The sequence below is a fragment of the Schistocerca nitens genome, chromosome 4 (genome assembly GCF_023898315.1).
Source record: "Schistocerca nitens isolate TAMUIC-IGC-003100 chromosome 4, iqSchNite1.1, whole genome shotgun sequence".
NCBI lineage: Eukaryota > Metazoa > Arthropoda > Insecta > Orthoptera > Acrididae > Schistocerca > Schistocerca nitens.
In genome coordinates this window covers 520666635-520692584 of record NC_064617.1, presented here as the reverse complement: position 1 = coordinate 520692584, position 25950 = coordinate 520666635, and the positions used below count along the sequence as shown (strand labels likewise).

The 25950-nt window shown below is 43.5% G+C and overlaps 1 protein-coding gene and 1 non-coding gene across 2 annotated transcripts in view; both read left to right on the top strand.

The window, feature by feature from the left end:
- The window catches only part of LOC126253167 (TWiK family of potassium channels protein 7), a 490190-nt gene that overhangs the window by 389493 nt on the left and 74747 nt on the right, over positions 1-25950 (top strand). Inside the window, exons 4-5 of the mRNA XM_049954325.1 lie at positions 4064-4289; positions 7614-7849. Of these exons, the coding sequence (XP_049810282.1) occupies positions 4064-4289; positions 7614-7849 (462 nt within the window). The remainder of the gene's footprint in view (positions 1-4063; positions 4290-7613; positions 7850-25950) is intronic.
- Trnal-caa (transfer RNA leucine (anticodon CAA)) lies at positions 1546-1620 on the top strand. The gene has a single exon. It is a non-coding gene; the product is annotated as a tRNA-Leu (tRNA).

The window sequence follows — 25950 nt, the reverse complement described above, 5'->3', positions numbered from 1 at the left end:
GAATTTTGGTGTGAACAATTTCGGTGATTCAATATGTTTCTCAATCCAAAAATTACTACGCAGTTTACACACTTCGGATTTGTACATTTTCTACTTGGGATAGATTTGACGAAAACTAGGCAGTGTTTCACTGTCTCTGTCTCCAAAGCTTTCGGATGTGATATAAAATTTCAAAATGTAATTTAATTTCTGCTTTAATATAATTGCACGATTCGTAACTTTCATCATTTGGTTCGTTATTGGAATTAAAATGGCTATTCCATGTTTTGACACTCAGATTTGGTTACTTGTAATATATCCTTTACTTGTTTCATAATTTGTTTTCTGGGTACTTGTGTATTTGCAGATTTGACTGTAAGCCAGCATTAATGGCGGTATTCGATAATCGGCGAGAGTTTATTTCAGTGATATTATATTTCTTCGAATATAGGCGTTATCAAGTACCTAATGTTGTCTACTGAAATATCGTATGACTATATTAACTGGCAAAATCTATGTTCAATCGAAATTGTATGTTTAGACTAGAAATTTTTTCGTGAATCTATCTATAGCATGGCTATAATGTTAACAGCTAAAATATTTGAATTGCGGGCTCCTCTTGTGCTTACTGACACGTTCAGTTTTCATTTCATTCTCATATTCTATGATAACTCCAAGTCGTTTTTAGTTATTAATAACATATTGCTTGCCAAAATATTTGTAAGGATAAAAATTCGTAACTTTTGCAGTAGTTGTCGTAAAGTTATGATGTATATTACAATGAGCTCGTCTTATCGCCGGACCGCACTGCTAAAGACTTTGAGGACAGATTCCTTACACCAAAACAAGAAAAAAAAAGTCTAGTGAACATGGGCTGTAAAATGCTGGGAGCACTTGCTCATCTTCGCTACTATTACAAATCTCTTGTACTGAATAAGAGTGCACAGCTCTTAAAGTATGCATTTTAGAGCCCATGTTTGCTAGACATTTTTTCTTTTTTTGGTGTAAGGAACCTGTCCTCAACATCTATAAAGAGAATTTATTTACATCCTTTAACAAGACACAGAGAATATTGCACTGAACAATTTGAGACAGGGAACCTGGAGTCGGAGAAGCCAGCTTGAGGTGACATGACATTACTGTTTTCTAGCTTCCAGAATGAGATTTTCACTCTGCAGCGGAGTGTGCGCTGAAATGAAACTTCCTGGCAGATTAAAACTGTGTGCCCGACCGAGACTCTAACTCGGGACCTTTGCCTTTCGCGGGAAAGTGCTCTACCAACTGAGCTACCGAAGCACGACTGACGCCCGGTCCCCACAGCTTCACTTCTGCCAGTACCTCGTCTCCTACCTTCCAAACTTTACAGAAGCTCTCCTGCGAACCGCTGCAGAGTGAAAATCTCATTCTGGAAACATCCCCCAGCCTGTGGCTAAGCCATGTCTCCGCAGTATCCTTTCTTTCAGGAGTGCTAGTTCTGCATGGTTCGCAGGAGAGCTTGTGTAAAGTTTGGAAGGTAGGAGACGAGATACTGGCAGAAGTAAAGCTGTGAGGACCGGGCGTGAGTCGTGCTTCGGTAGCTCAGTTGGTAGAGCACTTGCCCGCAAAAGGCAAAGGTCCCGAGTTCGAGTCTCGGTCGGGCACACAGTTTTAATCTGCCAGGAAGTTTCATTTTCTAGCTTATTTACAACTAACGTGCATAAAAGTTTACAAGAACTGTGCTATTTATTTAGATGTATATTCTTTATTTCCTACAAGGAAACAAGGAGGACGAGCCTGACTACAAGAAAGTCTTGATGTATGTTATGTTTACGTTAGTTATCCATAAGGTGGCTCAGTTGTATCATATTTCCATTTTCCGATGCAGAACGTGATATGAATCAACGACAGACCTATTCGTTACTCAACGCGATTCATAGACGTACAGTACAATACGATGGATCAGTACCGGTACAGTTCCGCAGAACTCACTGACATGCACCTTCTGTGTGGGGAAGTTTGTTGCAATGCCCTCGCCGCTGGGAGGCTGTACAGGGAACGATTTCCTAACAGGCATCATCCATCACGACGATTGTTTATTTCTCTCGATCGATGAATGTGGGAGACTGGTTCATTGGAAAGAAGAAACGAGGGGCGTGGCAACATGAGGATGACTCGTACACTCTGTCTTGAAGGGGTGGTGGTGGAACGTGTTGTAGCGGGCCCCAGTGTAAGTACTCGTACTGCATGTGAGATGGGAGCTGCATATACTAGCGTGTGGCGAATACGCCACGAACAACAATGAAATCCATATCATCCACAAAGAGTTCATTCAATGCTTTTGACTGACTTTGCACCAGGGGTCGCATTGTGTCAGTGGTTACTCCAACAATGGACTGATAGACAAGACTTCCTCCAAATCGTGCTGTTTTGAGAGGAGGCCTCATTTGATCATGGTGGTATTTAGGACAACAGTAACAGGTTGTAGTAGAGCCACGTCGTCAAGTAAGTTTCGCTGTGAATATCTGGACCGACATTATGGGCGACAATCTCATTGGGCCATATCGCCCCCCGGACTTCTCAAGGAGGTTCGCGCAAAGAATTCTGCCTGAGTTGTTGGAGAACGTATACTTCGATGTTCGTGAGGGGATGTCGATACAAAATGATGAAATGATGAAATGCCTCAAATGAGCGTGGATGTCCGCAAGCATCTCAGAGATTTGTTTCCTGGTCGCTGGATTGGAAAGGGGGTGGGGGGTTCCTATTCCATGGCCTGCGAGGTCATCTCACCTGAATCACCTTGATTATTTCCTATGGGGGCACCTGAAGTCACTTCTGTATGAGACCTCTGTGGATACGGAAATGAAATTACTTAACAGAATTGTAGCTGCTACGATGTGAGTCGAAACACAAGAGGGATATTTGTCAGGTTGCGTCAGAATCGTGTTGGCCGATGTCATGCTGAGTCAGTTTCAGCACATTTTGTAAGATACAGTACAGGTGGTACGTCGATTGTCAGATGCGGAATTTGCAGTTAACTGTAACTAATACAAACAAATTACACAGTAATGTGATTTTATTCCCGTTATCTCCTTAGGCTGGCTTCTCCGACCCCAGATTCCCTACCTCAAATTGGTCAGTGGAGAGTCGTCTATGGCCCGTTAAATTTTTGCACGCTCTTACGGAAACACACTGTATGCCTAAAGGCTGCACCATACATGTGGTTATTTAATATTTAACAGTAATAAATTGTAGCAAAAATGACGCGCTTTTGATATATTACTAATGCGAAGCACATAGGAACGGCATACTGTCTTGGTGCTCAAGCTATAACACAAAAAAAGAGTCAAAGACGAGATATGAGGAGTTTTAACTACCAATATGTAGCTCCCCATCATTTTATTATAACAAATCATACCAAAAAACGACTCGTTTTTTAGAGATCCTCCCGAACAGCTTGTATGAATAACACGATGTTATAATATAAAACCCACCAAATACGGAGTTAAAATCCATATGACTTAATCCAATATGACGTTTTCTAAATTTTGCTGTGAATCTCATATCCCACGTTCCCCTCGACGAGACAAAAATTCGATTCAGCGGATTTTTCCTTTCGCTCTCCACAATGTAGAGGAACGTGAAATTACGTGCTGTGACGTCACTAGAGAGGAACAGCTCCTCGTTCAAGGATGCTTTCACGTCGCATGAAAGGACGCCCGATCGAGTGCACACAGCAGCTCTTAGCGCTGCCGCACAGGTTAGGACTGACCTCTTTGTGATGAAAAGATGGCTATGATACTTGTATCGATCTGCATGATATCCGTTCTTATCCTATTTTTCCATGTCACCGGCAGGAAGCAAATCGCTGCTGCTCCTACTATCCGTGAAGGTTGACGCACAGTTTTTTTGCCATGGCGCTTGCCACGACACTTCTTTACCCTCTGCCCTTAAAACAGCTGTGCTTCAAACGCGTTCATCCTGTTTTTACCGCTCGATGGGCCATACGACCAGCGTGACAGTCCTTCATCTTGTGATCAGCTCGATTAAAATAACTGACTCATGCAGAGGTGAAGCAGAGCTTTTGTGATGGTCACCACGCCCGCAGGAGGTGCTGAGCTCCTGGAACTCGGCTGGCAGTGGCGCCGGCGGCGGCCTGCAGATGGCGGGGCGGCGGTCGCTGACGGCGCTGGCTGCGGTCGCCTTCCTGCTGCTCTACCTGGCGGCCGGCGCCGGCATCTTCACGCTCTGGGAGGACGAGTGGGGCTTCCACGAGGGCTTCTACTTCTGCTTCATCACCATGACCACCATCGGCTTCGGCGACCTGGTGCCCCGTAAGTGACTAGCCCACCTTATTACATCCTGTAACTAGGGCAACCAAATTTTGTGGGTGACTTTATTTGCTGCAGATACAGGCACATTATCCGCCATCAGTTGACCAAATTTGATAAAATTAAATCACATGATGCTGACGGAATCAGATCAACAATGAGACACTGAAAGTAATCGACGAGCTTTGCTATTTGGGCAGCTAGACAAATGACGAAGAGCGAACTAGAGCAGACGTGAAATATAGACAAGCAATAATCAGGAAAACGGTCCAGAGATAGAGGAATTTAACATCCTACAAAAATGTATCTGTTAGAAAATCTTTTATCAAAGTAAACAGAATTTGGAAAAAAATTGAGATTCTAGTGAGCGATCATGATGTACGTAATTGTTTTATTAATTGTCCTGATCGCAAAGTGTCTTGAATAAGATTATTGGTTTGGGCTATGCAGTAACAATTTTCAGACCATTAAGAGACTGAAAACAAAGACAGTAGTTGTAACAAAAACGAGGTGTATCTCTTCTTCTGCTGCATTGCAACAAGTCATATAACATACAAATAACACGAGTCAGAACTGTCATGCATGCTTCAGCCAGTTACATACCCGTATAGGATGCAAGGCGATCCTAGACGTCATTAATCCATAAATAACGTAGAAATAATTATACAAAGTAGTTAAAACTAAGTTTATCTAAAAGTACGTATCTTCAAAATATTTTCAGTTGCATATAAAAGGGAAGATTTTAAAACATATTTAATGATATGAAAAATGAATTTGTCTTCTTGCAGTTTAAAGCTGGTCAGCATCTAACAAAATGTTGAAAACTGGTTATAGAAATCATTCTAAAATTAAATTCATAGTGATGGCTTTACAATTGCTTTTATGATGAGAGAAGAACTGCGAGTAGTCTGCGCCGTCTGGCGACGACTGCTCCACTCCACTACCTTCCCAGTATAAACCATGGCATGTGTTATTTATTTCAATGAGATGTTCTTGTAATTAACTTATTTTCGTTATTTTACGTCCATTCCCGTTTCATTTTTTTACTTATTGCTCTAATCAAAACGTAAACTGGAATACGAGAAAGAGGACAATATGCACGTTTCCGTATATCATTCCGTCTTCATCCGTTATAAAACCAATTTTGGAGCTATCACAATTTTAGGATAATTTCTCGAAACAAGTTTTATTTTTTGATCATTTTATTAAGTTCTTACCGGCTTTAAACTGTTAGAAGAGGAATGCATTTTTCACATGAAGAAACACTTTTTTTTTAGATTTAGCTTTCTTATACACAGCTGAAAATATTATAAAGATCTGTACTTTTAAATGCATTAGCGACGTCTAGGACCGCTTTGCATCCTATATGTAACTGGTTGAACCATGCGTGGCAGTTCTGACTCGTTTTACTTTTACATTTTATGACATGTTACAGTGCAGCAGACTGAAAACTACATTGTGTTTTTGTTATAACTACTGTCCTTTGTCTTTAATCTCGTAATTCAGTAGCTAGTGATGTACCTTATTTTACTTTTATTGTAGAGTTTGAAGATGGCTGTTGCATAGTCGCAAGCTGGTTATTTTATTCGAGAAACTTCGCGATCAAGATTATTAAAGACAAATTATTTTATCGAGGCATTTGTCTGGATGATACGGAAGCGAAGCGTGGACAATAAACAGCAAGGGCTAGAAGAGACTAGAAGCTTTCGTAGAGCGGAGTTACAGAAGTACACTGAAGGTGAGGTGGGGACGAGAAACTAGAAATCAAAAGGTGACGCTGCCATCAACCCGACTGTACATTGCAGAGATAAGCAACGTTGGTTCAAAAAAATCGATTTTTTTTAAATTGCATTTTTCGATCCATAAAAGTGTTTAGAATCCACTCCTGAAACGGTTTTTCCGAATACGGAACGGAAATGTTTGTTATTCGTGGTCGAACATAAAAATGCACCTACCTGAAATCGGCCTTTTTCTCGCAACAGTTTTTTTTCCCGGGAATTTCGACTTTGTAGCCGCGAAAAATGTGCTTACCCATGACTAAAACTGACAAAGTGAGCAAGGAGCTTATGACGTTCTACGGCTTGGCAATCCGACGGCGTTCCAATTCGATGGAACTGATGAAGGCAAACTGGGCAACGTATTTCCACAAGTGTTCCACGGATGACCACCCACAACACCAAAATTGTCCGTCTGGGGAAACTAGTTGGTGCAAGTGGCGCATTGCAGAGGCTACCGGACATCTGGACGAATATCAACACGACCAGCCGCTCTCCAAAGAAGTTGAAAAAGTGATTCATCCGATCTACGAGGCTCTTTCGGAGGACGTGTTATTGTGCCGGTGCTTGGGAGGAAACACACAAAATTCAAATGAAAGTTTGAACGCGCGTGTGTTTGGAAGTTAGCCCCAAAGGTTTTGCATTCTGGTGCGAATACTGTGGAGATGCCGACTTTCCTGGCAGTGAGCTGCTTTAACGAAGGGTATTCAGCAATTCTGAAGACCATGACAACGATTGACGTCACACTGGGACTGTATTCGACGCAGTTCGCCAAGCATTCGGACGACCACCGGATTCAAGCGGCCGAAAACCGCTTCTCACCGGCCGTACGAGCCGCTCTGGAGCAGCGCAGGATAGCCAAGATGGAGCAGAACGCCCTCTATGAGGAAGAGGAAGGACTAGTTTATGGATCCGGAATAGCAGATCGAACGTAAGTTGCATAATATTGCATTCATATGTAGTCAAAACTTCAAACCTGTTTTTCTCGAAATGACTTTTTTTTGTCACGTGGTATGGTAACTTCAAATCTACTGATCCGATTTGCATGATTCTTTGTTCCCGACGAAGCTAACTAAATTGTCTAGGAATTGTACCACTTTTATTCCGATCCATCAATCATAAATATTTTTACTTGGCCGACGAAGTCGAAAAATCGAAAAAAAACCTATTTTCTTCAAATGGCCGCCATTTTGTTTCCTATGGTCCAAATGACTTAAGCGAGGCACAATTCCTAACGAATCTTATATACTTCGCTAACGTCAACTCTGTTTTGATTTCAGACGAGCCGGCTGACCAGTGACATACCGTGCGTGGAGGTCTACATCGAAATTTTGTTTCGTTCCGACGGCACTTCCGTCTTTGCTGTTAGACATTTCCGGTCGAAAAAATTCCAGTTTTTAGAAGGAATATCAGTGAATATTTTGACCAAATTTGACATTGATATCTATAACACATCCCGAGAAAAAATTCTCAAAGAACATGCTTTTTGCGGGCCAAAGATAGTAAGGCTCCCCTTAATACTGAGCAGTGACGAGTGGTCCGTTGCCGGCAGGCAAGCCCAAGTACATGCTGCTGTGCACGCTGTACATCCTGGTGGGGCTGGCGCTGACGTCGACCATCATCGAGCTGGTGCGGCGGCAGTACGCGCAGTCGTGGCGCCAGCTGCAGGCGCTGTCCGGCCCGCTGGCGGACGCGCTGCGCAGGATAGGCGACCGCGGCACCGGCGCCATCGACGTCAACGCCCTCTCCAGGATGCTCACCGTCATCTCCGTGCCCAAGGGGTTCAAGGTGCGCCCGCGCACAGCACGCGCGCTTAAATTAGTACACCTGCAACCTAAACATACGCCATAAGCAGCAAATCACTCTGGTAGCGAACGATGTCCACTTCACTAAATCTTCATACCTCCACTGCGGTTATTACTCTAGTGTATCTTCCGGTAACCTTAATTAGCTTGTCGGCTTCAGCTGAACTGGTGGCTCTCCGACCTTTGCTTAACGTGATTCAGAAGAATAAAGACCTTCAGTTCAGCAACAATAACTTTATTGCGAGCGCGTATCTGACGACGCTCGGCATCCATGGTCGGATCGGAGTTACAAAATTTGCTTCCGGCCTTTACAGAAGGATCCTTAATCCTGGGAAAACTTCCGTAGTTATTGGAGAGAAAACAGTACTCGTCCACACAAGCCAGGAGGCACGGAACTACCAATTAACTCAAAAAACAAAGAATAATAATAATAAACAGAACGTATATAAACACACACACACACACACCGGGGAGCTTGAATTAGCGCGCGGGAGCGTCGCTACAAACTGATACTCTTTTCCTGAATTTTAGTCCAGACTACGCCATTTACGACCAGCCAAGTACCCGGCAGTGCCCGGGTATGTATTTATTTCTATTCTATTAGTCTCCTCCTCCTCCCCCCTCCTCCTCCTTTCCTCCTTATCCTCATCCTCCTCTCTCTCTATCTCGTACAACGATATAGTTTCATAGTTACTTTCAATAGTTTATATGAACACTGTGTGCAAAATGTGTCTTGAATACAGTTGGCAGCAAAAAAGTTATAAATTAAAACGTTGCGCTGATGTTGAAGTTTGCCGGCCGGAGTGGCCGTGCGGTTCTAGGCGCTACAGACGTCTGGAGCCGAGCGACCGCTTCGGTCGCAGGTTCGAATCCTGCCTCGGGCATGGATGTGTGTGATGTCCTTAGGTTGGTTAGGTTTAATTAGTTCTAAGTTCTAGGCGACTGATGACCTCAGAAGTTAAGTCGCATATTGCTCGGAGCCATTTTTTTTTTTTATGTTGAAGTTTGACTGCATGAACAGTGAAAATGTAGTAAGCCATAAACATTTTTCTTTTCATCATTTTTGTGCAGACTGGAAGTGCCAAAAATTTTCGTAAAGATTTGAAATTATGTGTAAAGTTTATTGCAAGTCACTAAGTTCTCCTGACCTCAAATACTGGATGAATAATGTATGGGTATCAATGCGTCGAGCGCAACGCTTCGTTCTCACCCCCACCCTCACGCCAATGATAGGTAAGTGGGTCTCACTCCCATAGCGATGGACTGTAGACAGTAAGTGATATGTGTACAAAATTTGGTTGAAATCAGTTCAGTGGCTCAGGAGGAGATGCGTAACATTCGTCCTTACATTTTTTATAATATGTATGAATCTTTTTGTGGCCCAATTTTGATGAAATAGTCTGTACGGTGTCCCTAGATACGCTGAAGTTACCAGCGAAAACACCATAAAAATCTGTCTAGTACTTTTGCACATTATCCTGTTCAAAAACAGATACAGACAACTGATTTACATACTTATTGTTACTATAAATATCTATGTGGGAAAATGAAAGCAGATCAAAGGATTGATTACCTCCTATAAACCAACAGTCCACTAACAAAGCCCATAGATTGGTCTCGTATCTCATACTAGTTGCAAATCTCGGGAAGCTGTTAGAGAATGTAGTGCTGTTGACCATTAACAGATCAGCGACGAAATGGTTTTTAAACTTTAACTGGCTTAGTTTCTGCTTATTAGTATGTTGAGTCCTAACATGAAAAAAAGCCTTAAAATGGTTCAAATGGCTCTCAGCCCTATGGGACTTAACATCTGAGGTCATTAGTCCCCCACACTTAGAACTACTTAAACATAACTAACCTAACCACATCACACACATCCATGCCCGAGGCAGGATTCGAACCTGCGACCGTATCAGCAGCCCGGTTCCGGACTGAAGCGCCTAGAACCGCTCGGCCAAAACGGCCGACCAAAATAGGCCTTACATCCACTCTTTACAATTAACATTCAGTACTCCAGCATATTTTTAACGATTTTAATGATATGCGTTTCATGTACTACATCAGTAATATGAAGATGAAATTTCAGTCGATATGTTTGTACTGGTTAGTACATACTATTGAGCCTAAACATTATCACTACTTGCTTAATAGCGGATAGATCCACCTTACTTAACGCATTATAGCAGCCATTCTGCCTGCCATTAATTCGAAAAGTCCTTGGTATGTTTCGGGAAGTATGTGGTACCAGATTTCTATTCGCACAAGTCACGCAGTTCTCGAAAATTACGGACCGATGGTTAGTGAGCGCGGAGTTAGCGTCCGATAGCGTCGCACCTGTGTTCCATCGAGTTCAAATCAACGGAACTTGATGGGCAAGACATCAACGTGATTTCACTATCGTGCTCCTCAAACCATCGTGGCACATTCTGATCTAGTGACACTGACAGCTACCTTGTTAGAAGATGCCACTGCCACCAGCGAAGACATTGTATATGAAGAAATGACTGTGGCGTGCAATAACAGTCATGTAGTCCGCAACAGTCATGGTACCTTCGATAGCTACGACAGGTCCGGTGAAAACACAGCATAATACTGCCCCAACCAGTCTGCGTCCATGATGCAATGCATGTTTCCAGTAGCCATTCGTCTGGATGATGTATCCGGACACAACTGACCTAGAGTAACAAGATAGGTGATTGATACGACCAGGCGGCACTTTTCAATTCATCCACATTTCATGCTCAATGATTCTGTGCTCAGTGCATTGTAACTGACGATGTCGTTTCATCACCATGGTAACACGTAGACGTCATTTGCTTCAGAGTCCACTGTTCAACAATGTGCTCCGAACACTTTTGCCTGCCACAGATCGCCAACTACCCTGATTTGCATTTCAGAGAAACGCCGACAGACACATTGTGAGATGAGGCGTAAAAGTCCAACACCTTGTCAGCCACTCGTTATTTCATCGTCCTTCAACCATTTTCCATAACTCCTCACAACTCTTGCATGAGAAAAGCAGACTAAATTTACTGAGATACTAGTTTCTGAGTATCGTACCATAAGTATCTGCACTTTGCCAAGGTCGTTTATGTCAGCATATTATTCCATTTCATTTTTTTCTGGTGTTTTTATCGTTATTTCAGTTCCCAATGAAGGGGCGGGCTGGCAGCGGAAAAAATCTCTCTTCAGCTAAAGCTTACACATATATAAACGAAATTTTATAGTAATAAAAACATATGTTTTTTAAAAGACTCGTTGTTGGACGATAGTTTTTGAAACTTTCAAATGGTTTTATATTGTCATTAAAATATAATCATTGCTGATTATAATGCTGCTACAGTTTAAATATGATGACTGTGGTGCGTGATAATGATCGTATTCATGATGGAGCTGAAGTGATGAGTGTGACTATGGCCTCTTGTTGAAACACAGATAGCAAATAACCTCATTGAGGAGAGGAAGGGGAAGGGAGGAAATTTCAACGTGAGGAGTTACGTAGGACTGGAAAGAAGGTTATCTCAGGGCAGATTTAATCGTTGGGTAGAGGGAATGGTTTCAAATTCTGGCGCGAGAGGATGGATAAGCCATAAAGGTTCATGGAAGGCGTGATATGAATGTACTGGCACAGTAGTGTAACTGGATTGGTATTAGTGGACAGAATACTGTGTGCCAGGGGTGGGTTTTGCAGTTGATGTATTGGATGTTAGACCAAGAAGAAGAGTTGGTATATATTGCGGATTGGGGGTGATAGGTCGATGTTGAAGGCGATGGCTGGCCGTTGTGGCCGAGCAGTTCTAGGCTCTTCAGACTGCAACCGCGCGACCGCTACGGTCGCAGGTTCGAATCCTGCCTCGGGCATGGATGTGTGTGATGTCCTTAGGTTAGTTAGGTTTAAGTAGTTCTAAGTTCTAGGGGACTGATGACCTCAGATGTTAAGTCCCATAGTGTTCAGAGCCATTTGAACCATTTTTTTGAAGGCGATGCAGAGTGTATGTCATTCCAGGATTTCAAGGGATGTGAAGAAATTAGGAGAGGCAAAGACGCAGGCAATTATCATAGAGGGTGACAATTATTGAACTACATAAGATAAAATCGTCATAACTTCCGAACGGTTTACGTTAGGACATTCAAACTGCACGGTTGGCCGCGGGGCAAAATGGGAATTAGTATGCACATGCGGCTAGGAATTCCACTTTCATTTGGACGGGTTCGTCAATAAGCAAATTGGCGCATTTAGGGGACTGAGAATCTGTATTTCACGATCGAGTCGTCTCTGCACCCTCTCTGGGTGACTGTGTGGTGTGCAATGTCCAGTCAAGGAAAATCGGTGCAATATTCGTTGATGGCACAGTGACTACCGAACAGTACATGCAGGGTTTGGAAAATGATTTAATCCCCAAAGTGACCCTCATTTCGAACAGAAGTGGTTCATGGAAGACGGAGCTGGACTCCATCGATGAAGGAGAGCGTTTGATGTCCTGGAGGAGGACTTTTGGGACCTCATTCTGGCTCTGTGGTACGCAGAGGCCACTGCAAAGTACCTCGATTGTCGCCATATTTTCTGGGTCTGAACATATGCGACTCCATTTTGTGGGGCTACATTAATGACAAGGTGTACAGCAATAACCCTAAAACCATTGCTGAGCTGAAAACAGCCATTCAGGAAGTCATCGAGAGCATCGATGTTCCGACACTTCAGCGAGTCATGTAGAATTTCGCTTTTCATCTGCGCCCCATCATCGCCAATGATGGCAGCCGTATCGAACATGTCATAACCTAAATCCGAATATCTGTGGTGACGTTTACATGTTGAATAAAGTGCGTGCACGCCGTACTTTGTAACTAATTTACGTTTTTTTCACATAGTTCAATAATTGTCGCCCTGTAAAGATACCGCTGATGAGGGATTTATAGGTGGGGTATTGGTAGAAGGATGTAGACCCCAAATGCGATCTTTTATTTAGTTTCGGGATTTGTGTTAGTTGGTTAGATGGTGTTCATTAAAGTTAATCTTCTGTCGAGGGATTGTCCTAAATAATTCACTGTGTTAGGCAGAGGAATGGATTGGTTTTACATAGAGAACTGGAAATGTGGACAGACAGAATGGTGAGCTAAAGAAGTTGGTCATCAATAGAATAGTTGGGCACGAAAATCACATTTATTATTAAGGATGGGTAGATTTGCTGCAAGGTGACGAAGCATTCGTTGGGAAAGGACGATTTCAAGGATTTTTCTGAAAACTGATGTCAGGCTGACAGGCCGGTAGGACGAGGTCCATGAGGGCGATATGTTAGGCGTCATGAAGAACGTTTTGTCCGCTTTCATGGATATCGGGACTTTGGATGTTTTTCATTGCTCTGGGTAATGCCCTATATAGAGAATGTATTCGTGCTGGACTAGGGAACGTTCTTTAAAGTGGCGGTAGGCAATTGTGTTGTGTCTAAGAGCGGTATTTCGATTTTTAGCTAGTGTTCGTGTTATGTCTGGAGCTGTTGTTGGCAAGTTTAATGCTGTTTGTAACGTGCTGTATAAGCACCGGTAGTTCGATGTCAGAGAAGAGACACCTATGTTCGTGCTTTCGTACGACATGGGTCCATCGAGTTACCAAGTGTCTTCCAGGTACGATACGAATTGCGTCGCTTTGGTGCGGTTGCCACGAAGGGGATGTGTTGTTGTTTAGGGTGGTCTATATAGGAGTCAGGTTTTTTTCCAGAGAGCCTGTGGAATCCTCTACAGTACTTTTATAAGTGTTGTTCTTTTAGTTCAGTGCATGTCATGTGCCAGTTCCGTTGTTTAGCTTGTGACTGCGAATATGCCACTGGCTCTGTTGGTGGCCTGTGAGTACGTCATGGGCATGAAGGAATGCTCCGTAGAGACAATAGGATTTTTACAGCAGAGCGAGAGGAATTGGAGGGAAAGTTGGATGGTGTAGTAGATAGTTTAAAGTGGGATATGACTGAAAATTGCGTTTCAGATGATTTGTTATAGGCAGTCAGCATCACCCTAAATGTCGTAAGGATTTTGAAAGCTGGAGTTGTGGATTTCGATGAGGATACAGATTCGTGCTCAGCATGCATCGAATGATTAGTTTCGGTCGGATTTGATACATGGTATGAGATATGGAGGATACTTAAAAGATCACTCCCAGTTGGATCTAGGGCTTCTATGTGGTGCAAGCAATAATGTTATTGGAGTTAGTATCTGTGTCAAGTCGGATGTAAACAGCGATGTGGATTTTGTGACTACGCCGCATTTTTTCGGCAGGTCCGTGATAGTAAGGTTCAGATAGCCAGAGGTTATGTATATGCTAAAAATTCGGTCTACATGGGTCAGAAAATTGAGAGGTAGGATGGTTAGGGCGGATACAGATAATGCCAAGGGTTAATGTGAGTGTCAGGACAAAAATTATGAGGATGACATATTAAATTCCGTCATTTAGGAGTGGTTGTGGAGTATAAGGAACATTTCGGAGATAGGAGATAGATACTGCGCCACGGGCAACAGGATTGTAAATGTCACCCATGTAGGGTATAAGGAGACACGCATATGAAGTGATGGGATTGGGGGAGAGTTTCATTTAGGGGCACAACCATTTCGTGTTGTCTAAGAGTACAGATAAGGAGATGTTTATTGGAGAAGAAGGAAAGGATGTTTTGTTATAGGACATTATATTTCTGCTGCGCCTTTTTCAGTCAGGCAAGAAGGTGTTTGAAGGTTAGACACAAACGAGTGTTCCTAGAAGGTCAAAAATGAGAAGAGTTTCATTTTGGGGATATGTATTAAGCCCGTGCAAGTGACTTGAGTTATTTGCTGTAGGAAATGGGGTCTTTCAAGAGGGTGGGCATTTAGGAGGCCTAAGGTTCCTCAGTGGCGGATAGAGGATGAGGTGAGTTTATTTTATGGAGGGTGTGTGGGATCGATGAGTTCAGGTATTTGGGAAGCTGAGAACTTTTAACATTGCAGCGCGTCAGCAATCGTGAATAATTTAATGATAATAAAGAATCCGCCTCGATTGCAAATTGAAACCGGATGTTGAACTAGGTTTCGGTGCGGATAACCACGCCTTCTTCGGAACACACTAAAACTACAAACTGCCTAAAAAGGCATGGTCCAAAATTAATACATGCCTCTTTAGGCAGTTCCTAGTTTTAGTGTGTTCCGAAGAAGGCGTGGTTATCCGCGCCGAAACCTAGGTCAACATCCGGTTTCAATTTGCAATCGAGGCGGATTCTTTATAATCATTAAATTTGGTAAGCTATTTGGATTTGCTCTTATGTCCCAGAATAGGTAGGATGAGATTGGTCAGAGGAGCTGCAAGTAATGAGGATTATAGGTTGGGGATTTATTTGTGAATGTTGTGTTGGTAACACTAAGGACAGGTTGTTGAGTTCTTGAATTTTTGGTCAGGTGACCATTACATTGCTGGCACCGTTGAACTCGATATAGTTGTGTCTCTGTTATAGAAGTATATGCAGGATGTTTCCTGTGGTGAACCAAGGCGCCATTTTTATAAGTATGTCTGTGGTGTGAGATGATTTTGAAAACGCTTCGAGTAGTGAAGTCCACTCTCATTTCGAATTTGTAGTGTCTTACATAAATTATTTACTGGTAAAGCATTTCACTTTCAATTTCTTCACATGTATATTCTATATCAACATTTTTAATTACTGCTGTGAACGTGGAGGGTCGTTGCGGAGACTGTGGTTTCTTTGGCAGAGGGTTAGTGAGGGGTGTTGTGGGAAGATTTTCTTGAAAAGAGGGGATACTTCTGACTAGAGATGAATGGGAATGGGGGTCATTGGTTTTGCTGACTGAGTGAGTGTCTCCTGGGGATGAGAAGATGGATCTGCAATGCATAGTTGAATGTAACTGAATAGTTTATTGGGGTTTAGGAATTTTGGATCGTATTGCTTGATAAAAAGGAAGTTTAAGGTACTGGCTTTGAGGTTCGTGAGTGATTTCGACCTTCATGTCATAGGTGTCTGATACGGTTGGATGAGTCCTTTTGATTTAACCATGACGTTCACTTGTTCTAGGCCTTTTGTTGTTTTTTGTAATAGATTGAGGTTGGGTGTGGAAAGGAGGTTATGGGATGACAGAGGACGCAGGATGTTTATCTGCGGGTACTATTGCATGCATTGTAGCTGGTGTTGTTGTTAATGGTGTTGTGGATACTGTTGACGATGACATGACTACTGCCGTTGGCGGTGATGCTGTGGCTGATGACGCTGCTGGCAGTGATGGTATAGCTGTGTGAGTGGTTGGTGGTACTGTGGATGGTGCTAGGATGTCGCAGAGAGATCAAACTACGTCCGACAGGTAGTCATTTCCCATGTTGTTGTCCAGGTAGTAGGTAGTATCGTGTAGATCGCGACTATTGTAGTAGCTGTTACAGGTGATGTCCTTACTCTGATGACTGCAGCCTGGAAATGGACGTGGCGGCCGTCCATGGCAGGAGTAGATAACCACATGGAGTCAATGTGAAAATGACACCGGGCGATGAATGTTGTGGCAGCCATGACATTCTGATGTGATTGTGGAGTTTTAGCAATCAGATTTCGAATATAGAAGAGCAATTCTCAGCTCTTCAGTGACTGAGAGTTAAGGGATTCCAACAATTTTTGTGCAATTCTCCATTGGTCTCTGCCCCACTTATATACTTTCCTTACCACGTCACATGCCCTACGCTACCAGGCTTCATTCCGTCTTGCAGAGGGCAGTGGTAAAATGCTTTGGCTTGTCGGCATGTACAGGGTGTAACTGGTATAAGTGTAGATATTTTATATAGCGTGCCTAAATATATACACACATAACTGTTGGTTGTTCTTTCTCTGTGGCAAACCATCTTCTCACAAACGTTACGATGTTTTGTTTTCTGCATGGCCATAACTGCACCACTAAATGGACTACGCCTCTCTGTCTAGATTAACCGTTTTGCATCCATGCGTCCAAAGTTCAGTAGCTGACCTGCAGACCAGGGGAAAATAAGCATTCATGGCTTCCCCTTACCACTCATTTTTGGAGATACTACCCAACCTAAAACCATACAGAATGTAATATCTACAGTTATTAGTTTGAAAATGACGTAAATTCTGATGTAATGTTGTTCAGAACACCATCCTAGTCACCAGTAGAAGTATCTGCACTTATACTTCGTACATCCTGTATAGTAACTCTGTTGTGAAGCCATTGTAACCATTATGAGAATACTTCGATTTTTCTGCCAGAAAATTTCAGTATTGCAATGATGACCAAGAATACATTGTAACTGTTATAGTTTGTGTATGTTGATCTTGTTCTTCTTGTTAACTGGACTGAACCAGTTTCCTATTCTTAACCTTGTGTGTGTGTGTGTGTGTGTGTGTGTGTGTGTGTGTGTGTGTGTGTGTGTGTGTGTGCGCGCGCGCGCGCACTGAGATCCTGAACAACTCCACTGGTGTGATTATATAAACACCACCTGATATAATGAGTCGACAAAACTATCTGAAGCTGTGTAGCAGCACTTGAATTAACCTTCAGAAAACGTGAATTGTATCGTAAACAAGCTGTCCTGTGAAATTCCGTACTGTGTAGTGCAGTGAATGGTGCTTAAATCCGTGACGTAAAAATACTTGAGTTGCTGTCTTAAAACACAAAAAACTGACAAGAAAAAATTTACATAAAATCACAAATCTAATTTTGAAAGAATAAAAGTCCAAAATGTTTCTCTGAAAATGTCCTGTACATTTTCGCACCAAAACTGACGAAATAAAATTGAATGAAACACTGTAATAATAATGCTGTCTGACAAAGAAATGAAGTCTGAGCTGAACTTTACCTAAACTGAACCTGATAACGAAGGATTAAGTGTAAATGATCTTGTTGTGTCCTGCCGGTTAAAATGTTAAACTGATCCTCCCGAATTTTCACGACTTACCTGACCTGTGGCAACGAAAACTCGGCACTGCTCTCGAAAGTGATGAACACTGAAAATGCAGCGCAGCAGCAAACCACTAAAGATAGAAAAGCGTTGCGGAGCGCAATGCAAGGGCATGAAACTATTCTAAGCACATTAAGCTTTGGCTTTAGCTATTGTGTTCCACGAAGTGCAATGTAGTAACCTACAATTACAAAATAAAATTTTCATGAGGAGGCGGTGGAAGATATTGCATTTCCTAAATGATATAGAAGAGACAAGCATTAAAAAACTATACTGTGAATAATGAAACTCTTCTGTCGACAATTACAACCATCATAAGAAAAATTATTTCTTATTAGAAAAATATTACTCTGCCATGAAATTAGGTAATAGAATGGTAAAGGAGTGGTGCATCTATGAGTCTGAGTGCAAGCCCTTTGAACAGATTATCTTACCGTCTCGACAGTCAAACTAACTGACCCAAACCAATAAAACGCAAATTGCTTCTCAAACTCACAACAAATTACGCAGGAGCAAGAAATGCAGCGACAAAATTACTCGTAAATCTTCACAGTTCTCAAATCAGTCTTTACCAAATCACATTTCAAGAATTTGACGTCCTCTCCATTTGTGCTCTGCAAGCTATTTCCAAACCACTTAGTAGCGTGACCAACAGTCGACTTGCTCACTTTCTTCTCTCTAAATGCTACTGGCAATGGCAATGGCAATACATCTGACAACCAAGGATCACATTGTTGTACTCAGAACATCTGTGGCGTAAAATACCGACTACTAAAGACGTCTGTTTGAAAAGTATCCAGTGTACAAATGTAAAGTATGATAAATCGAATAAAAATAAAAATGAATACCAAAAATATGCTAGATACCTTACAGCATATCAAAATACTGCGGAAGTGACAGTTTAAGTGAAACGGATACTGAACTTCCTTTTCTTCAGAGGAGAAGTAGAGATATTCTTACACGAAGCACTCGTGGACCAACTGTATTTTCCACTGGATATGGCCCAGATAAATGCCAGGAAAGGAAAGCACTGCTTAATATTAAAACAATGTGTCCAGTTTCGACTACAGAAAAAATGGAGTTTCATTCAAATTTCCAGTAACAGGATAGGTTTACATGAGGGGAATAGTGACCATATGTTGTAAACTGGAATGTCTCTGATCAAAGTTGAAATAGGGCGGAAGACTCTTTTTGTTCCCGGCAGCTTTTCCGTATTATTCTAAAGGCTTCAAATTGGTCTACGTGTAAAGTGAGTAATAGAAAAATGCAAAACCTCATCAAGATTACCGAAAGGGGATAGGAAACCCATCCCTTCATAAACGAATTAGCTTCATAAACAGTGCGCCGGCTCGCTCAAAACGGTATATGTAGTATTTGCTTTTAGTTCTTGGCCTGTTTTCAGTTCTACTCGTACGTTGTATGCTGAGTGAGTGTTTACGGGCGCACGAAACGCTCGCAGGGAAAGTGTGGCGTTTTAAGACAATTACACCATTGTGCGTGCACACTTGCACGCGCCTTGCAAGTGTCTGTGGACAGAGTGACGTCAGGTGTTGACGCTCCCCACGAGGTTTGAGGGAGGTAGCCTGCAGAAACAGTAGTCGTAAACGTCTCCACGCTGCTGGCATTCTGTCCGACTCGTTAAAAGAGCATTTCCTCCTAATAGCAAAATCCTTATCTCTAACGAAACGTCATTCCCGATGATGTAATGTTAACTTCTAGCTAGTATTTGAAGAGCAGGGCGTTGTATACACACAGAATCAATCATTCCAGAATATGAAGTAAGTGTAGGTCACCTCCGCAGGTGCTGACTAATCATTGAGATCAACAACCCGGAAAGTAGAGTGTTTCCGGAGTTCGCACTAACGTCATCACATTTGGAAAAAAAGGTTTCGTGTCTTTTTAAACTCCGTGGTATGTAAACTGAGAGTTATGGAGAGGGATATTGCGGGTTGTGGGACAATTGGCAAAAAAATCATGCTTTATAACACACATTCAGTTCACGAAAGGTGAGTGGTTTTATTCGCTAGGGATATGTAAATAAGCAAAATGCATGCATGTCAGATGAATATAAACGTTGTGTGTTATAAGAACGAATTTTCACTCTCCAGCGGAGTGTGCGCTGATTAAAAACATCATGGCAGATTAAAGCTGTTATTCCATCGAAAAGCTTCTGAGACTGAGTTTATTCCTGGCGTATGAGCAACGTTAGCGCAGTAACGACGGTGTCAACTTGCAGTAACAACTGTAAACAACAGACGTGCAATAGACTAGTCAACTGTGATCAGGGAGTGTTAATTAGAGGTCGTGTAACCGTAGTGTGTCAACGTCGTGTCACAAATCGTAATGGAGCAACATCTTGAAATAACCTGTTTGAGACATTCTCTGAAATGTTTTGAAGAAGAGAAAAGTGTGTGCGAAGTTTTTTTCCCGCACACCTTCACTTCCGAACGAAAACAGCTGCCACGAATAAATTTAAATGCAAAACGTGGACTGTCCATAGTAAAATGGCGCTGTCCAAAACGAGCGCCGAGGCAACTGGGGTGCACCATGGAGCATACATCACAAGTATGAGCGACGACTGCGGAAAGGTGAACGGGCGAACAAACGTGCAACTGTTCAGAAACTGACCGCCCAGATGAACCAAGGAGCCACCAACAGTGCCCCTCAAATACCGTTCAGCGAACGTTGCTACGCATGGGCCTCCGCTGCAGGCGCCAGGTTCATACACTACTAGCCATTAAAATTTCTACACCACGAAGAAGACGTGCTACAGACGCGAAATTTAACCGACAGGAAGAAGATGCTGTGATATGCAAATGATTAACTTTTCAGAGCATTCACAGAAAGTTGGCGCCGGTGGCGACACCTACAACGTGCTGATATGAGGAATGTTTCCAACCGATTTCTCATACACAAACACCAGTTGACGGGCGTTGCCCGGTGAAACGTTGTTGTGAGGCCTCATGTAAGGAGGAGAAATGCGTACCATCACGTTTCCGACTTTGATAAAGGTCGTATTGTAGTCTATCGCGATTGCGGTTTATAGTATCGCGACATTGCTGCTCGCGTTGGTCGAGATCCAATGGCTGTTAGCAGAATATGGAATCGATGGGTTCAGGAGGGTAATACGGAACGCCCTGCTGGATCCCAACGGCCTCGTATCACTAGCAGTCGAGATGACAGGCATCTTATCCGCATGGCTGTAACGGATCGTGCAGCCACGTCTCGATCCCTGAGTCAACAGATGGGGACGTTTGCAAGACAACAACCATCTGCACGAACAGTTCGACGACGTTTGCAGCAGCATGGACTATCATCTCGGAGACCATGGCTGCGGTTACCCTTGACGCTGCATCACAGACAGGAGCGCCTGCGATGGGGTACTCAACGACGAATCTGGGTGCACGAATGGCAAAACGTCATTTTTGCGGATGAATTCAGGTTCTGTTTACAGCATCATGATGGTCGCATCCGTGTTTGGCGACCGACTTCGCGGTGAATGCACAATGGTGGCCGAGCAACTGGCTCGTCACAACACGCCAGTCACTACTCTTGATGAACTGTATAATCGTGTTGAAGGTGCATTGGCAGCTGTACCTGTATACGCCATCCAAGCTCTATTTGACTCAATGCCTAGGCGTATCAAGGCCATTATTACGGCCAGAGGTGGTTGTTCTGGGTACTTATTTCTTAGGATCTATGCACCCAAATTGCGTGAAAATGTAATCACATGTCAGTTCTAGTATAACATTTGTCCAATGAATACCCGTTTATCATCTGAATTTCTTCTTGGTGTAGTAATTTTAATGGCCAGTAGTGTATAACCATGCTGTTCATTGGCGATGAAAGTTGGAATTTGTAACCGAAAGCAGTAATCGTGGACAGGTGGACTTTTCAAGTGAACCACATTTTTTGTTCCATCGAACAGACAGCCATGACGTGTACGGATTCGCAACAATCGTCGGAAGGGTCGAGACCGGAGAAGGAAGCATTATGGTATGGGGAATGTTTTCGTGGCATTCCCTGGGTGATCTCGTCATTCTGGTAGGCACCATAGATCAACACAAGTAAGCATCTGTCCTTGAGGACCATGTCCACCTCTACATGCAGTTTACTTTTCCTCAGCCTGATGGCATCTACGAGCAGGGTAATGCAACGTGTCGCATAGCTCGCAGTGTACGTTCATGGTTCCAAGAGCACTGTGATGAGTTTGCCGCATTCTTCTGGCCACAAATCACCTATTTTGAAGCCATTCAAAAATCTACTGGCGCATCTCGATCGCTCTGTCCGCGCCATGGATACTCAACCGAGAAACATTGCACAGCTGGCTACGGCGCTGGAATCAGTATGGCACCACATCCCTGTCAGTACATCTACATCTACATTTATACTCCGCACGCCACCAAACGATGTGTGGCGGAGGGCACTTTACGTGCCACTGTCATTACCTCCATTTCCTGTTCCAGTCGCGTATGGTTCGCGTGAAGAACGACTGCCGGAAAGCCTCCGTGCGCGCTCTAATCTCTCTAATTTTACATTCGTGATGTCCTCGGGAGGTATAAGTAGGGGGAAGCAATATATTTGATACCTCATCCAGAAACGCACCCTCTCGAAACCTGGACACCAAACTACACCGCGATGCAGAGCGCCTCTCTTGCAGAATCTGTCACTTGAGTTTGCTAAACATCTCCGTAACGCTATCACCCTTACCAAATAACCCTGTGACGAAACGCGCCGCTCTTCTTTGGATCTTCTCTATCTCCTCCGTCAACCCGACCTGGTACGGATCCCACATTGATGAGCAACATTCAAGTAGAGATCGAACGAGTGTTTTTTAAGCCACCTCCTTTGTTGATGGACTACATTTTCTAAGGAATCTCCCAATGAATCTCAACCTGGTACCCGCCTTACCAACAATTAATTTTATATGAACATTCCACTTCAAATCGTTCCGCACGCATACTCCCAGATATTTTACAGAAGTAACTGCTACCAGTGTTTGTTCCGCTATCATATAATCATAGAATAAAGGATCCTTCTTTCTATGTATTCGCAATACGTTACATTCGTCTATGTTCAGGGTCTGTTGCAACTCCCTGCACCAAGTGCCTATCCGCTGCAGATCTTCCTGCATTTCGCTACAATTTTCTAATGCTGCAACTTCTCTGTATACTACACCATCATCCGCGAAAAGCCGCATGGAACTTCCGACACTATCTACCAGCTCATTTATATATATTGTGAAAAGCAATGGTCCCATAACATTCCCCTGTGGCACGCCAGATGTTACTTTAACGTCTGTAGACGTCTCTCCATTGAGAACAACATGCTGTGTTCTGTTTGCTAAAAACTCTTCAATCCAGCCACACAGCTGGTCTGATATTCCGTAGGCTCTTACTTTGTTTATCAGGAGACAGTGCGGAACTGTATCGAACGCCTTCCGGAGTCAAGGAAAATGGCATCTATCTGGGAGCCTGTGTCTAATATTTTCTGGGTCTCATGAACAAATAAAGCGAGTTGAGTCTCACGCGATCGCTGTTTCCGGAATCCAAGTTGATTCCTACAGAGTAGATTCTGGGTTTCCAGAAACGACATGATACTCGAGCAAAAAACATGTTCTAAAATTCTACAACAGATCGATGTCAGAGATATAGTATGTAGAGATATAGTATGTAGTTATGCGCATCTGCTCGACGACCCATTTTTAAAACTGGAACTACTTGTGCCCTTTTCCAATCATTTGGAACCTTCCGTTCCTCTAGAGACTTGCGGTACGCGGCTGTTAGAAAGGGGGAAAATTCTTTGGCGTACTCTGTGTAGAATCGGATTGTTATCCCTTCCAAAATCTCATTGACTCTCTTCCTACATGTCTCGCAGCGATCCGCACTGCAAGAGGTGGTTATTCAGGCTTTTGACAGGTGGTCACATGAATGTGACCGAACAGTGTAGTAAACGTGCTACTGGACGTTCGTCAAACCGATAGCACGTTCTAGGGGGACTTATCGTTAACGCAAGCACTGCCATCGCGAGATTAGTGACACCACGAGTCGCGCACAGCCTATGGTCCCCATTTCCTGTAGTGATCCATTACGGTTTTGCGCCAGTCAGAGTTGCCGGTACAGTGTGTGGGTCCCACAACTAGCAGCGAAGTGGCGCCGCACGATGCCCTCGACTATCGTGCCACCACGAGTCGCTGAGCGACTTGTGGCACCACTAGTTGTCCTCTGCTGCCCTCAGCTTCGCCTCCTCAATCTGTAACCAACGCATGCTGGCTGGAGCTGTCCATCCCTATGAGGCTTGCTAAGTCACTGACCGCGAAGAGACCTGTACTAAGTATAGATGTCTGGAAGCTTTCGTGACCGTTGCCATTGAAGGTAAAATCTTATGGATCAGTGGGCTGTTTCTTCTTCCTGCGTAAACAGCTTCTCTGAAACTAAACATTTCGAGCCTTCTAGAACGTGAGTTAAAGATGCCGAAGGAGAAACTGAAACATTGAGGTTTGTCGATGACACTTTAATTCTACCAGAGACAACGAAGGTCTAGGAATGTCTGTCGAACGAAGCGGATAATGTCTCTGTAGACGGCTGCAGTTATGACCAAAATTCATGTGGCTTATTGCACTGACACAGACGAAAAACACAGTAAAGACAGCAACAGTTCGATGTCACACAAAGAGAAGATAGCCGGCCATACGTAGCTGGAGGTCGACGCTTAACTCGTCAACAGATAGTGGCCGGTACAATGAACATTCCATCAAACGAGCACACAAGGGAATGAGCCCTCCGCGCGGCAGGCGCAAGGCTAACATCGATCGGAGATCACCGGGTCCCGCCACATGGGTTGACGTCAGCTTCGGGGGCGTGGCCTCTTCCCAGAGCCCTTCTCGCGGGAGCAGTTTGAAGACTGCGGTGCCATCGGTACTGCGGGCTTGAGGGAGGGATGGATCTCAGACAGTAGTGACAGCTCCATGTTGCCGTCGGAGTTGTTACTACGGTGTTGAAAAGAAGCCATAAGATGAACATCAACGGAGGTGAAACAACGTTAATGGGGAGTAATCGAATTAAATCATGCGATGCTACGAGAATTAAATTAGGGAATGAACTAAAAGTGGTTCACGAATTTTGCTAGTTAAGCAGAAAAACAAATGATGGCCCAATTAGAAATAATTTAGAATACGGACTGGTAATAGCAAAAGACGCCTTTCAGAAAAATATATATTTAAGCACTAGAAAGTCTTTTTACGAACATTTTTATTAGCAGTGTAGCTTTGTACCGAAGTGAAAGTGTCCTCGGTTCCGAAGACTGGTTTGAACACTTCAGTGTTTTACTAGTCATGGTCCTGTTTGAAATTGTATGCCGCTACCTTTCTCCGACGCACAGTTTGACGTGGACTCTGAACCATGGATATACTTGGCGTTTTTCACATTAACTGTCATTGTCAGCGGGGAAAGAACTGATACGTGACAGATAAGTCCTAGGACCGACTGAGACATGACCACAAGACATCTGTACGTATAGTCCGCCCTTTACCACTCAGTTACCCAGAGATCAGACTCGAATTGGGCAGAAGATAAATGGAAGCCCCAATTTGACAAAAGAAGGAATCGGTTTATAGGGCAGAATATCTCTTTCGTAATAAAGGGAAGAGGGAAATATGTAGGTAAAGCGAAATGGGTATTGAAAGACCAGGGCATGGTGCAGTAAGCAAGTTCAACAGCGGTATGTGGGCGAGCGTTATACTGCTGGAAAACACCCCTGGAATGCTATTCTTGAATGGCAGCACACCAGGTCGAATCACCAGATAGAACTACAAATTTGAAGTCAGGGTGCGTGAGATAACCACGACAGTGCTCCTGCTGTCATCCGAAATCGCAACCCACACCATAACTCCAGGTGTAGGTCCAATGTGTCTAGCACGCAGACAGGTTGGTTGCAGGCCTCAACTGGTCTTCTTCTAATCCAAACACGGCAGTCACTGGCACCGAGCTTTCATCAGAAAACATGTCTCCATCTTGCCCTCCAATGAGCTCTCGCTTGACGCCACTGAAGTCGCAGATGCCGGTGGTTTGGGGTCAGTGGAATGTACGCTAAAGGGCCTCTGGCTCGAAGCTGTCCTTGAAGTAAACGATCTGTAATAGCTCGCTGTGTCACTGTGGCGCCAA